Raw genomic sequence first — 14,984 nt, forward strand, 5'->3', positions numbered from 1 at the left:
ATATTACTTGCCATTGTTATTAACACAGAATGGCCCAAATTTAGTGAGTCAGAGGTCTTGGAACAAGTACACACTATTATATTCTATAGCCAAGTTCCCATCAATATTGTGATCTGGTGTTAATTTACCAACTATTATGTTTCCGTTCTGCCTTTAATTTTCTAAGTTCCTCCTTAGTTTGCCATCAAATAGAAGAAGAACAACTAGAAAAAGAAACGATGCTCCTGTACCCATGAGGCATTTCATAGCTTTGTATTTTTATCCCCAGTGACATAGAAGCTAATGGACCATTTCTAGTGGGGACAGTCAGAAGAGTCCTCTGCATGGGCACAAATCTGACAAAAGGGAGGCTCTCTGTCTACCAAACAGAATGTGGGGCATATAACTGCTGCATTTTGCCACCAGCATTTGATTGCAGGTGGGGAAAATGGAATGTGAAGGCAGAGTTCCTCCCACCATGGCGCAGGTTTGGAAGTGATCACTACCTATAGATGCCCCTTTGTGAAAATCAGGAAGCGGATCAGCTTGCTCAAACAGTCTCCTCATTGGCCTTCCTGCTCCTCCTCTGGCCCCCATCTGGTCTAGTCTCAACCCAGCAACCAGAGGGACCCCTTCACTCTATGGGTCAGATTCCATCCCTTCATCTTCAAAACCCTCCAGTGGCCCCCAGCTCACTCAGAGTAAAAGCTGACATCCTACCAATGTCCTGTAAGGCCCTGCCTGATCTGGCCCCAGGTCTCATTCCCACATCTTCCAGTCACACTGGCCTCATTGTTATTCCTGGAAAACACCGGGCCTGGAATGCCCTTCCTCGAATTATCTACAATGGAGCTTCCCCTGGCCACTGCAGCACCTACTTGCAATCCTCATTCGTCTTTCCCTGCTCTTCCAGGCATTTATCCTCTTCCAGCATGCTGAGTAGCTTTCTGACTTATTATGTTTATTGTTTGTGGTCTGTAGCAAGAATGTAAGCTGCATGCAAGTAGGGGCTTTTATCACTTTTGTTCATTGATATATCATAAGTGTCCGTAAGAATGCCTTGCGTCTAGCAAGTGCTTGATATGTATTTGTTGGATGAATGAATGAATGGATGAATAAATGAACACATACTCATGCAGGCTCCTAGCTCCCAGCAACCACAGCCATCTCCATGGGAAGAGCAACTGGCCAGGGTGCGAAATGGTGGGCAGTGACTTGTTTCCAGAGCATAAAACCTCCTGTTTGTGCCATGCAGATGCAAACAGGCTTGCTTCTTTCTTCCAGTGCCAGTCTGAAAATGGACTGCAGATTTTGCTCATTAAAGAAAAAAAAAAAAATTAAAAAACCCCAAAACTTCCAGTGTCTTTCGCAGAACTTCAGGCCAAGCTAAACTGTCACATTTCAAGACATCTGCATTCTTGTCCTGTGTCCATCCATTAATGAGCTCGGAGGCTCTGAGAAAGACAATTAGCTTCACTGGGATCCAGTAAAATAAATGACAACTAGTTTTCTTTCCAGCTTAAAAAAATCTCAGCATTAGGAAAAAGGCGAAAACAAGTCAAGCCCTGCTTGACCACTCCTCTCCTTCCTCAACCAATGATTTGTAATATATATACCCAAATTTTAATAGTTCAGCCTAATAAGAAAACTATCCTGTCTGGCCCATCTCACAAAAGGAATGACATTAATAGTTATGTGTGACTCATCTGGAAATAGTTGTACTACCTCAGGTGATAAGCCAGAGGTGATTCCAAAGCTGTATTAATGCTTTCTTTTAATCTGGAGCCATAGCTCTGACCAAACCAAAAAATGCTTCTGCAGACAGTATCAAAATAGCTATCATTCTCCTCTTGTCATCTGCTGCAGCTTGAAGCAAGGCAGGGGTCATTGCTAAAATGTTAGATTCCTGGCAGTATAAAAGTCCTTTGGGAACACAGAGATATTTAAACTTGTGCCATCTCATCATATCCTGCTGAACATGCAGGCCACAGGGAAACTGAACTCTCACAAGTACCTGTAGCAATAGTAGTAGTAATAATAATAATCATCATCATAATAATAGCAACTAAGTTTGTACCAATAATATCACTTTCATAAACAAAACAACTATTTTGTCAGCATCAAATGCCCAGTCCCTTCCTAGTGTTGAGGAAGACACTGAGATGCAGAAGACACATTCCTTGTCCTCAGAGCCTGTCTATATGAGGAGCAAAGATAGCCCAATGAGAAGCAATTAAGAAAGACATGAAAAAATGTTTCCAAAATTAAATTACTGAAATTACTACCCAGAAACAAATATCTTCAACATTATTGGCGTACATTATTCTAGACATCCCCGTCATGTTAATATATGTATATATATTTTTTCCTTTTTCTTTCTTTTTTTGACAAAAAAAGAAAATGTACTATATCTAATCATAGCCTCTAAAAAAGCTTTTAAAAACCCTTACTATAATTGCTCATGTTCATCCATTTGTAAACATAGATCTACATCATTTTAACTGGCTGAATATTGTCCCTTAATGGATTTACTTAAGTGATTCCCTATTAGTTAGCATCTACATATATTTTTATGTAGTTACCCAAATATTCATTTAGGATACATTCCTGTGTGTGAAAATACTGGGTCAAAAGTAAGGCATTTTCTTTGGAGATTAAATATAGATATAGATATATATCTCTCTCTGTGTGTGTGTGTGTGTGTGTGTGTGTTCCAACTTTCCTTGTGTAAAGTTGTACCAACATTCATTTCTACAAGCAGGGGGCATGAATGTCCACTCTGAGTATATCATTAAAAATAATCTTTGCCAATCTCCTGGGTAAGAAGTGGTATCTAATTCTTGTTTTCTTTTGCATTTATATTGCCAGTAAGATTACACTTTAAAAACATCTTTATTGGTAATTGATATTTATTACTTTGTTAATTGCTGCCTTGTCTTAACTCAATCTTTCTATTAATCATTTCACATATTTTCTTATTGATTTATAAAAACTCTTCATCTCTAAAGGCTACCAAATTCCTTCTCATCATATATTTCTTAAATTAGCTATTTGCATTTTTTACTTTGATTATTGCATTTTTTGTATTTTTTATATTGTAAAGAACTTACATTCAATATTAGATCCTGAATCTTTAATGACGGACATCAAAAGTCTTTAAAACATACCTGAATTCAATACCAGCTTTCTCTAAAATATACCTGAATACAACTATAACCATAGATCTATACACATTTTAAATGTATTCAAATATTTTTTGAATTTTCATTTTTCACAGTAAAATCTTTTAAAAATTGTTATTAGTTTTTCGTTTCCTTTTGTCCTTTATTTTATATTCATTATTTTATCTTTTACAGCAAAACTGTCTATGGCCAATTAGTTGTGTGGCGAAACTTCTTGTGGTGAAACTGCCTGCAGCAAAGATGTTTAAGCCAAAATACAGGACATGAGTTTAATTCTCTGTAAACCTTAGTTTTGTCATCCAAAAGAATGAAGATAATAATAATGTCTACCTCAAAGAGCTGGAATAAATGATAAGATTCATAAAAAGCAAACAGTATGGTACCTAAAGTATGATAAAAACTCAATAAAGGTAGTCATTAGTGGGAAAAAAAACAGAGAACCTAACAACTAGCTTCAGGGATGGTCCACATTAAGGGATAGAAGATAGAGAGTTATTCAAGGAAATGGAAGAAAGCATCGAAAACACAATTTATGGATATCATGGAGTAAAGGATTTCAAAGAACAACTTAACTTAGTAATGAGGATAGAGAAATGCACTATTCAGTCCTGGGTGTTTTCTATGTAAGAAAAGCAAATTTGGGCAGCACTACATACCCAAAGTTGGTCATCCATGCCTGGTGGGTTCTTTTTGATAAAAGCACCATAGTATGTAGCAATATTCCGGTGATGAGAATATTTCTTCAACATGTTAATTTCTTGTTTGATTTCTTCCTCTTCATCCTGTATTAGAACAACAAATATTGTCATGAAAATCCAGTGTCTTTAGTAGGATTCTGTTTTTCATCACCATCTATATCAACTATGCAATAATTTCTTTCTTAAGTTTTTTCTTCTGTGGTAACAAACAAGCATAATTACCAAATAACTTGACTTTCTTCCTTGACTACAAAGAAAAAATTTACAAGATAACACATTGGCAGTCCAAGGGGGTCTTCTGTTTGTACAGCAAACCAATACAGCAGGCAACCTGCTAGGAAAAAAAAAATTCCTCATCCTTTCACCTGGAAGAGATTAAGGTAGACAAGCTATTAAGATAAAACTCACTCTAGGCCTCTGGGTACTATGTCCATCAAGTACCTATCACTGATCATACCTGGTATAGGGAAGGTTAAGAAAAGTGAAAAGAAAAAAAATACAGGCTCTTCGATTTAAAATTTGTTAGGTTCATTTTCTTTGAAGTCTCCTTTTATTGAAGTCCCTGATGGAAGATGATGAAAGTCAGATGGGAAAGGGAGCAAGGGTAAGTTCCCTCCATCTGAGGATGTTCACAAAGCAGGAGTACCCATCTCACCTTCAGGAAAGTACACATGAAAAGAAAGGGGACATGTAGTAGTGCCACGAATGTGAAAAGAAAGAACCCTCCTACAGAGTAAGTTTCCTAATTCAGATTTCACTCATTCCCAGTTTCAATTTGGAGTCCACTAACTTGGACCTTTTTAAGAGAACCTGACATCACTGGTGAAGAGTGTGTGTGTCCTCCCATAATTTTTTTAAAAAATATTTATTTATTTATTTGGCTGTGCCAGGCCTTAGTTGCAGCACGCGGGATCTAGTTCCCTGATTAGGGATTGAACCCAGGTCCCCTGCACTGGGAGTGTGGAGTCTTAACCACTGGACCACCAGGGAAGTCCCTCATAATTTTACTTTGAAGTGTACACATCAATTGGACTTTTACATAGTATTTTATTCTTGAGGTTGGTGGAAAAAATTTCTAGCCCAGGAAAACTGTTTTAGATGCAGCAGTAAGAATCTCTGCGTGTAAGATGTTACATGGCCATTACCTGAAAGACCATTCATGGCGTGTCCCTGTCTGTACCCTCACCTCCTCCAGCTACTTGGTCTCTACGTTGCTGGGTCCTTCTGTGGTCTCCCATGAGTGTCTTCTTTCCCCTTCCTCTTCTTCATTTCTTAATTTCTACTCATTCTTCCTGACTGAGTTTAATGGACACTCTTGAGGGATGTTTTCCCTAATTCTCTCGGGTAATGTCAAGTCTCCCCACTATATCCTGTCCACCCCCAAACCTGCACACACATTTGTTGGTACTAGAACAGAGGTATGGGTCATACTGTGTTATAATTGCCCTTTTACTTGACTCCCTTCTCCATGGCTTGTAAGCTCTCTTCTGCCTTCAGATCTCAGTTCCAGGATCCCTTCCCCAGCAAAGTTCTCTGATCTGCCTGCCTGTGGTTCTAGCCCCAAGGATCGTCACATGTCTCTTCCTTTGCAGCACCTACCAGAATGGCAATCCACATTTATCTATCTAAACATTTGATTGAAGCCTCTCTTCCCTGTCAATCCATAAAAACTATCAACGCAGGGATCCTGCCTGCTTTTGCTCTTTATAAATAACATCCTAGCATCAAGCAAACTGCCTGTGAATAAATATGAATAAAAGAATGAATACCTACAAAAGTTCCAACCACTTACAGCAGCATTCTTTACAGCTTGAAAGGAACTGGTAAAAACAAGAGGAGGAGAGTGGTGAAACGCTGACATTTGCTGACCACACAAAAATAAGTTTTAGTAAAAAGCAATGGAGGTTTGCAAACCTAGAAGAACGCAGTATGTTACATATGACGTGGCTTAACTAAGTCAAAGACTAGGTAGTCTCAAAATAGAATGTATGCTTGGGATGCTGAGCTAAGAAGAAGCACGTGGCCTTCACAAAGGAGGGAAGTAGAGGGGTGAGGGGCTGGGATGGGGGCAGGGGATGGCACATGCCGACCAAAGGAATCTTCCCTGCGGCTGTCAGAACCTGCCTACGCCTTCACTGCAAGCCTTAGGAGAGAATGACCTTCACAGTCCTTCAACTTGTTGCAGGGTCCTGCAGCAGGCCTCCAAATGTCTGACGAGTGTGCATGTTAGCTATTTTAAACCCACCACGCGGGGCCTGATAATCATGGATGAATATAGGATGTGAGCAGATGTACGTTAGGGAAGCCTAGATAAAAGCGGAGAAAACAAACCTGAGGGTTTCTGGGGCAGTCTGGCATCTGCTTTCGATTAAAGAGGCAAGCACATGAGACAGTAAAACACCCGTCATTTTCCAGCGGCCGCCGGACAGACTCAGCTTGGGTCATTCTTAGTGAGAAGCGGGGCTGGTTCTACAAGTATGTGCTGCCTGCCTCAGGTTCTCAACGGGATGGTGGCTGATGCGGGAGAAAGAGAGGAGGAAAAGGTGCCTAAAAAAGCTCACCATATCATTAAGGAAACAAGAACTTATGAAACAGTTAAACAACAGTGTGATTTAGTATATAATTAAATCCAAAATAAATAGTACTGGAGACCAGAATGAAGTCAGCATGTTCTCCATGGCTTTGCAAAGGTAAACTGAGGCAACATGGTAATGAAGAAAGCATATGCATTAAGTCAGGAAAATGAGGGGTGGCAGGTGGGGTGCATGTTCAGCTTGAGCTCCACTCCTTTCCGGCTGCATGATCTCAGGAAGGCAGCCTACCTTTTGGAGCCTAACTTTTCTCATCTATAAGGAGATACAGATTTTATAATAGTATCAATATTATTATATGTCCCAATCTTCTGTGAAAATTAAATGAAGTATGTGAAAGTTATAAAATATAATACAAACTAAACATTATTATTAATCTTCTCAACCAATAAATAAATAACAAAGGTAGGAGAGGGCAGGAATATAAGTAACTTGAGTTTTAGGTTTAAATTGTTTACATTCCAAACACAGTTATGGAACCACTGTGGATCATGGTTACGTAGCTCTAATATATAACCTTGATCTTGATCTTATATGGCCTTGTAAGTGAGCGTGAAATTTATCAGGCCTTCAGGGCTACTGTTTATCCAGATTTCAAGACTAGTGCAATGATGGCCGTAAGTTACTCAGTGAAACTGAAAGGGAGGCACTTAATATGACCATAAGAACACATTTAACCCCTTCATAAGCAGTCCAACCTCTTACAATACGGCTCATTGAAGGAGATGGGTTACGATGCTTTCAAAAGGACAAAACAACAACTGAGGTTAGAATTAGATTACAAAGTTATAAGAAGCTTATCTTCTATTTTGTAAATGGATTATTCTTATGTCCTGAGAATTGAGCACAGGGATCAAGCTCACTGGGAAATTAATGACCACTGGGTCATAGTGAAAAACAAAGTAATGGTACCAAATTGTCACAAATGTTAAAAGGGAGTAATTTTAATAAGCTAAGTCCAATACTCTAGGAAGAACCATTATTTCAATCAGAAGACTTCAAAATCTTGTCCAGGGCTTCCCTGATGGCACAGTGGCTGAGGGTCCGCCTGCCGATGCAGGGGACGCGGGTTCGTGCCCCAGTCCGGGAGGATCCCGTGTGCCGCGGAGCGGCTGGGCCCGTGAGCCGTGGCCGCTGAGCCTGCGCGTCCGGAGCCTGTGCTCCGCGGCGGGAGAGGCCCGCGTACCGCAAAAAAAAAAAAAAAAAAAAATCTTGTCCAAGCTGACTTATTATGTAAAGTCAGGCACGGCCATTTAAACTCTCCGAATGCCAGATATTTTCCCCTGTAAATGGGAAAAAGAATACCTATCAAAGTCACCTCCTAAGGCTTAGAAATGATTAAGTGCTTATGTAAGCACAGCTTTATTATCAACATAAAGAAGATTGTTTTTTCTCAAGATGACGAGAATCTATTTATTGCTTACTGTTTGTGGTAGACTAAAAGGAAAAATGGCCCGATATGTGGCAGCCTCCCACCTGAAGAGGTGGAGTCCATTTCCTCTGCTTGTCTCTGGGCTTGGCCATGTGATTTGCTTTGGCCAATGGGACATTAGGAAATGCGACGCAGCAGAGACTTGAAAAGTATTTGTGTGTAGGGGTGGACTTCTCTTATTGCTTGCAGAGAACACTTCTATGTGAAAAACGAGAACCAGCCTCCTGGAAGATGATAAAACAGGTGAAGAGACAGTGCTTTTCAAATGCAAGGAAACGGATGATCCCAGACAATGTTTTCAAGCCACCGACCACCTCTGATGACTATATGATGACCACAACCGTGGTCATAAAATACAGCCAAAGCCAACCTTACGTAATGTTTTGTCCCAGAGGTTGTATGTGTATTATCTCATTTAATATTCAAAACAGCTCTAGGAAATACATGTTTTTAATGATCCCATTGAACAAATAAGGAAAATGAGTTTCAGAGAGTTTATTCCTATTTTAAATGTTAGAGCTAAGATCCAAAGCCAAGATTCGTCTGACTTCAAAGTCAGTGGTCTTAATTCTAAACTGAAAACTCCTAGACAGAAGAAGGGCAATTACCTACGGTGATAAAACCAAAGCTGCTAGATCATGAAAGAAGAGTTTAGGAGCACCTTAAGCCAGGGCTGAAGAGAAACCTGCCTTTGGTCCTCCAATTAAAGGAGCTTGTTAGCACACACTAATATTTGCTTATGAATGATTCCAGGGGATAATGGAGGGACTTTAAGTTGCATATTTATTACACAGGGGAATATACTTTAAGCACCTATAATATAGTAGGATTTAAAAATGGAATTAACGAGACACTTCATATTAGTGTGCTCTATAACAAAGGGTTTTGCCCAACGTTCAGCTCTCAACCCATGGAAGAGAAATAAACCTGTGTAATTCTTACAACAATCCAAGGCACTGGTCAGTTCGAGCTCTCAAGGAAGTATGAGGTGTACAGACTCATAAATGCGACTACACCCTGATGTTCGGACACTGGCTAGAACCACTTCTGTTCCTGCTCACCTGTCCTGCTCTCCACAGTGGTTGCTGGCATTAGGCAGGTTTTTGTGTTAACATGTCTACCATTTTCACCTTCGTCGCTGACTTAATGTGACAAAAAATTGAAGACAAGTTATTGTTAAAGAATCATAGACTATTAGAATTTGTAGGGATTACTAACATCTTCTAAAATGTGATTTTAAAAAAATTTAATAATTTGTAGCACTAAAATCCCTTTCTCCAACAGAAATTTTATTCAGGATGCCAATATACAGCCTCAACAAAAACTAGACTTTTAAAATCAGTAAACATTTATTTTTATAAATTAAACTATTATATGTAGTACACACAGCTATATTTAAAATGGATAACCAACAAGGACCTACTGTAGGGCACAGGGAACTCTACTCAATATTATGTAACAACCTAAATGGGAAAAGAATTTGAAAACGAATAGATACGTGTATATTTATAACTGTATCACTTTGCTGTACACTCAAAACTAACACAACATTGTTAATCAACTATACTCCAAAATAAAATAAATAGTTAAAAAAAAAAGAAACAGGGCTTCCCTGGTGGCGCAGTGGTTGAAAGTCCGCCTGTCGATGCAGGGGACGCGGGTTCGTGCCCCGGTCCGGGAAGATCCCACATGCCGCGGAGCGGCTGGGCCCGTGAGCCATGGCTGCTGAGCCTGCGCGTTCAGAGCCTGTGCTCCGCAACGGGAGAGGCCACAACAATGGGAGGCCCACATACCGCAAAAAAAAAAAAAAGAAAAGAAACAAAGGATGGCTAAACTCTTAAAAAAATTAAACTATGTAATATCTAGATATAAAGTTAATCAATGACAACAAAGGGGCTATTTTAGTGAAGACAAATTTAGAATTTTTGAAAGAAAAAGTCACATATCAGCTTCAATATCTTATTAATTTTCAGTTTTGTTTTGGTTCCAAAGGATAGAGAAAATCTACATTTCCTCAGATAGGTAATTGTAAGTGGTAACAATTACTCTTAAAAAGCATGCCTTAAAATTTCAGTGGAAGATTCATACTGAATGACATTCTGCATGAATGGAGTAACCCAGATTACAAATTGAAAAGTTGCTGTTTTCTTTTATTTTTTAATTTATTTTATTGAAATACAGTTGACTTTAATGTTGTGTTAATTTCTGCTGTACAGCAAAGTGATTCAGTTATACATACATGCACATATTCTTTTTCATACTCTTTTCCATTATGGTTTATCACTGGATATTGAATAGTTCCCTGTGCTATACAGTAGGATCTTGTTGTTTATCCTTCCTATATATAATAGTTTGCATCTGCTAATCCCAAACTCCCAATCCATCCCTCCCCCACCCTCCCTCCCCCTTGAGAAGTTGCAATTTTCTAGTGTGTTCAAAGTTGGTATATAACATTGAGTTTGAGGGTTTTTTTAAAAAATCAGTTTATTAAATATTAAAATATATGAAACATTAAATGAGACTTAAGCATGTATGGATCCTCTAAAATTATCTCAAGGTGGGTAAGCACCTGCAAACTATATATTTACAGATCTAAGGAAACTGGTCTAGCATGATTCAACGAGTTGCTCAAGCCCATATTTCTTCATTGCAGCACTGATAGAACTTGGGTCTTTGCCACAGCATACTGCAAGCAGCACTTGGATTTGTTGTATATGTTAACCCTAAACTAAATGGATTCATTCAATAAATATTTATCTGCTACTCTATCCCAGGCACAATGCTAAATAATAATAATAATAATAATAATAATAATATAATACAGTCGTCCCTCAGTATCCATAAGGGATTGGTTCCAGGATCCTCCATGGATACCAAAATCCACAGATGTTTAAGTCCCTTATGTAAAGCAGCATAGCACAGTCGGCCTGCCATATCCGTGGGTTACACATCCTCAGATTCAACTAACACTGCGAATACAGAGGGCCAAATGTAATACAACAATGGACATAAAACATTCAAGCTCTTCCACAATGAAACTTACTATAGTCTCGTGGGGAACACAAATGGAAATCAAAGAATGGTACAGATACATGCAAAATTACTAACTTGAGAGGTATGAGTAGCTGATGTAATTAGGGGCATGAGGGGAGAGAGCCTAAAAATCCAAGTGTGAGCTGAATTTTAAAAGCCATGCGGGAGATTACCCAGTTAGGGGAAAGAAAAAGTATAATATGATGTGACTGAGGAGGGATTGGTTTCCTGGCAGAGAAACAGTGATTACCAAGGCCCTGTAGCTGGACAGGGTAGGGTATATTGTCTCCTATGGGAATCGTTGGTGCTATGGAGAGAAAATGAAAAATGTCTACAAGAGATGTCGTAGTAGTAACAATGTGCACTAAACACTGTGTTCTACATATTGCTCTCAAATGCTTTATTTATTTATTTATTTATTTATTTATTTATTTATTTATTTATTTATGGCTGTGTTGGGTCTTCATTGCTGCCGGCGGGCTTTTCTCTAGTTGCAGCGAGCGGGGGCTACTCTTTGTTGCGGTGCACGGGCTTCTCATTGCGGTGGCTTCTCTTGTTGCAAAGCTCGGGCTCTAGGCGCACAGGCTTCAGTAGCTGTGGTGTACAGGCTTAGTAGCTGTGCCGTGCAGGCTTAGTAGCTGTGCCTTGAGGGCTGTAGAGGCGCAGGCTCAGTAACTGTGGAGTACAGGCTTAGTTGCTCCTCAGCATGTGGGATCTTCCCGGACCAGGGATGGAACCCAAGTCCCCTGCATTGGCAGGAGAATTCTTAACCGCTGCGCCACCAGGGAAGTCCCTCAAATGCTTTATAAATAACTATATTTCCTTCTCACACTAAATGTATGAGAGAAGTAATATTATCCATATTTATACATGTGGAATAAGGGGAGGTTAAGCAACATGCCTGGGGTAAGAGACAGGAAGTGTCAAAACTAGGGTAAACCCAGATGAGTGACAGTTTGCAGTGCTCTTTTTTACCACTAGGCTAACCTGCTCTCTCTTTAGTAGGAAGTAGTATCCCTTAGAGAAGCAGACAACACGAGGGTGACATGCATCCTTCTCACACCCAAGCCTGCATTGATGCATGACTCCCAAGAGGACTATGAATTTTAAAAACAGGTTTTAACCCTAGGAATGTTGTCATTCATTTAAAATCTATGATAAATGAGATAGCTTTTGCAGAAACATGGATGGACCTAGAGATTATCATACTAAGTGAAGTCAGAAAGAGAAAGACAAATATTGCTTAATTGTGGAATCTAAAATATGATACAAATGAACCTATCTAAGAAACAGAAACAATCACAGACACAGAGAACAGACCTGTGGTTGCTAGGGTCGGGGGGGTGGGGGAGGGTTGGGAGTTTGGGGAGTCTGGAATTAGCAGCTGCAAACTATTATATATAGGATGGATAAACAACAAGGTCCTACTTGTCCTACTTGCACAAGGAACTGTATTCAATATCCTGTGATAAACCAAAATGGAAAAGAACATGAAAAAAATATATAATGTGTGTGTGTGTGTGTGTGTGTGTGTGTGTGTGTGTATATATATAACTGAATCACTTTCCAGAACAGCAGAAATTAACACAATATTGTAAATCAACTGTACTTCAATAAAATTAAAATAAATAAATAAATGAGATGGCTTATATCTTCAAGAATCCTCCACCTACAATTCAGGTAACAGCCCACAGGAATCAGAATGGGTCTTCTTTTCTGATGGTATTAACAGTGTAAATGATAATGTCTTCCCTTTTGTCTTTGGTTACCGGAAAAAATAACTATCAAATTCCCTGTGCCTTGTAATTTGGATCTGTTTTTTCTTCATCTGGCTTTCTAGTCTTTATATTTTCTCTGGTCTCTTGTTTTTACAAATATAATATCATTTTGTATAGCATCTATTACGTGACAGGTCCTAGGTCAGCAGGCTCTGCAGGAGGTACCAAGATGGATAATGCACAGTTCCTGTTCTGGGCTCATTAAAGTCAGCAGGCTTTAAATGAGAAAGAGAGGACTCTTCATAAAAGGAAAACTAAAGGTGAGCTTCACGTCATTCAGAAAGCCAACGTATTGATGAGGAGGTCAAGCCTCAAAAGAGCTCAACAAGAGGGAACCAAGTAAAGTCAAAAGAGGGACCTAAATGTGAGATGGGAAAGATGTGCTGGCATGCAAAGGAGAGCACGGATCTACGAAAGGAGACCCCCACTGTCCACGATTGAGGAACTTGGTAACAAATCTGGATTTGAATGGCCTGCTTAATGATTCCAGGCACCCCAACCTCTGTGGGTCAATCTCCTTACCTTCATGCATCTCGATTCCACTAGGGGGATAAAAGAACAAATTGTAGTTTTGATCAAATACTTTGAGGTACACAAATGAAAGGCACTACTAAAAACAAACCGTCACAATGGAAAAACACTTCTAACAACTAGTGCACCTAAGTGTTCACCTTCATTAGTGTGGGGTATAGACAGGAGTCCCCAGGCCCATTTTTTGCTCTTAAGCAATCTCTGGAGCATGCATGCATACACATACTACGAGGCCACCCACTCAGCACGCATGCACACGTGCAGAGACCCAGACACGCATAAACCACCAAAAGGGGTGTAATCAGTATGTAAGGAGAAATGCTGAAGTGTGCATGGAGTAAGCAGCTCAGCTTGTCCATTTTTAGAACTTAGAAGCTTTCCAAGTTCTACGTGCTGTACAACACACACAACTGAGACCCTGGAAATAGCCCCAAAGGTGGAGGGTATTATGGAGACCAAAAAAAAAAAATCTGTTTATCTTTTCTCTGTTAAAAGTTCTCAGGGCTTCCCTGGTGGCGCAGTGGTTGAGAGTCCGCCTGCCGATGCAGGGGATGCGGGTTCGTGCCCCGGTCCGGGAAGATCCCACATGCCACGGAGCAGCTGGGCCCGTGAGCCATGGCCGCTGAGCCTGCGCGCCCGGAGCCTGTGCTCCGCAGCGGGAGAGGCCACAACAGTGAGAGGCCCGCGTATCGCAAAAAAAAAAAAAAAAAAATTCTCATCATGTGTTTTATCTGACCGGTCTTTCTGCTAACTTTATCTACTTGAAAAGTCCCAAAGAGGTGTCTGGAAGGGTCTCTGCAGCAGAAGATCCTCGGGTGGGGATTCCCAGGCTTTGCTGAGAGTCAAGCTTCCACAGCTGGGAACGCCCCTCTCGGGCCCTACCAACCTCACCAATATCTACCCATCTCTGATCTCATGTAGTTGTTACTTAATCAGGGAACGAACGTACTGCCACCTAGATAGGTCAGTTTCCTTCTTAAATTCTCCCTTAATACTCTCTGTACAGTCCTTGAAAGTTCATCAGAACTGTCAAATAACTGTTCAACTGTTTGTTAAACGTCTTTCACTCACACTGGAATGTAAGATTCCAGAAGATAGCGCCTGTGTCTGTCTTATTCACACCTATCACCCCAGAGCATAGCACATTCACTCATTCTTAAGTGAATGAATAAATGAATTATTGTGATTTCAGTCTTCAGCTTCTGGAATCCAGCCCCACTTTCTGCCCTGGATCTTGCTCTACACTAAGTCATTTTGACAGTTACCTGTTGTTCAGGGTAAGACTAATAACTTTATAACTGAGGTAGTGAAGACAGGGCTGAGTCAAACTATTTACATATATTGACAATGAACTAACCCACATATGGCATGTATGGCATGTGGTTCATAGCACAGGCTACCATCCCCAGCTACAGAAGTCCAATGCACATTATAACGTCCTCTCCTCACTCCTATTGCCTGCCCCATTCACTGTCTCTTACCAGGACTAATATGTAGTGAGGAACTGTTATGTACCAAGCACTAGACATTATATAATTTTAGTCTCAAAACAAGTTTGCAATGTTTGTATTCCCATCTAACAGATAAGAAAAATGAGATTCAGAAAAGTTAAAAAATTTGCCCAAGGGCAGTAAGGAGAGGAGTGGGTGTGAACCCAGCTCTATCTGAATCTGAAGCCCATGCTCTGGTGATGCCCCCAACTCCCAACTCCCATCTCTCATTCTTATAACAGGGCCGTGGGGAAGGGCACACCCTGACTG

General features: G+C 40.1%; 1 protein-coding gene across 6 annotated transcripts in view; it reads right to left on the bottom strand.

Annotated features, from left to right (window-relative positions):
* The window catches only part of TNIK (TRAF2 and NCK interacting kinase), a 419,760-nt gene that overhangs the window by 152,017 nt on the left and 252,759 nt on the right, over nucleotides 1-14,984 (bottom strand). For all 6 annotated transcript variants that reach the window (XM_060099133.1, XM_060099131.1, XM_060099130.1 and 3 more), the window contains exon 4: nucleotides 3,818-3,943. In XM_060099133.1, the coding sequence (XP_059955116.1) occupies nucleotides 3,818-3,943 (126 nt within the window). The remainder of the gene's footprint in view (nucleotides 1-3,817; nucleotides 3,944-14,984) is intronic.

This window comes from Mesoplodon densirostris, chromosome 5, assembly GCF_025265405.1.
Source record: "Mesoplodon densirostris isolate mMesDen1 chromosome 5, mMesDen1 primary haplotype, whole genome shotgun sequence".
NCBI lineage: Eukaryota > Metazoa > Chordata > Mammalia > Artiodactyla > Ziphiidae > Mesoplodon > Mesoplodon densirostris.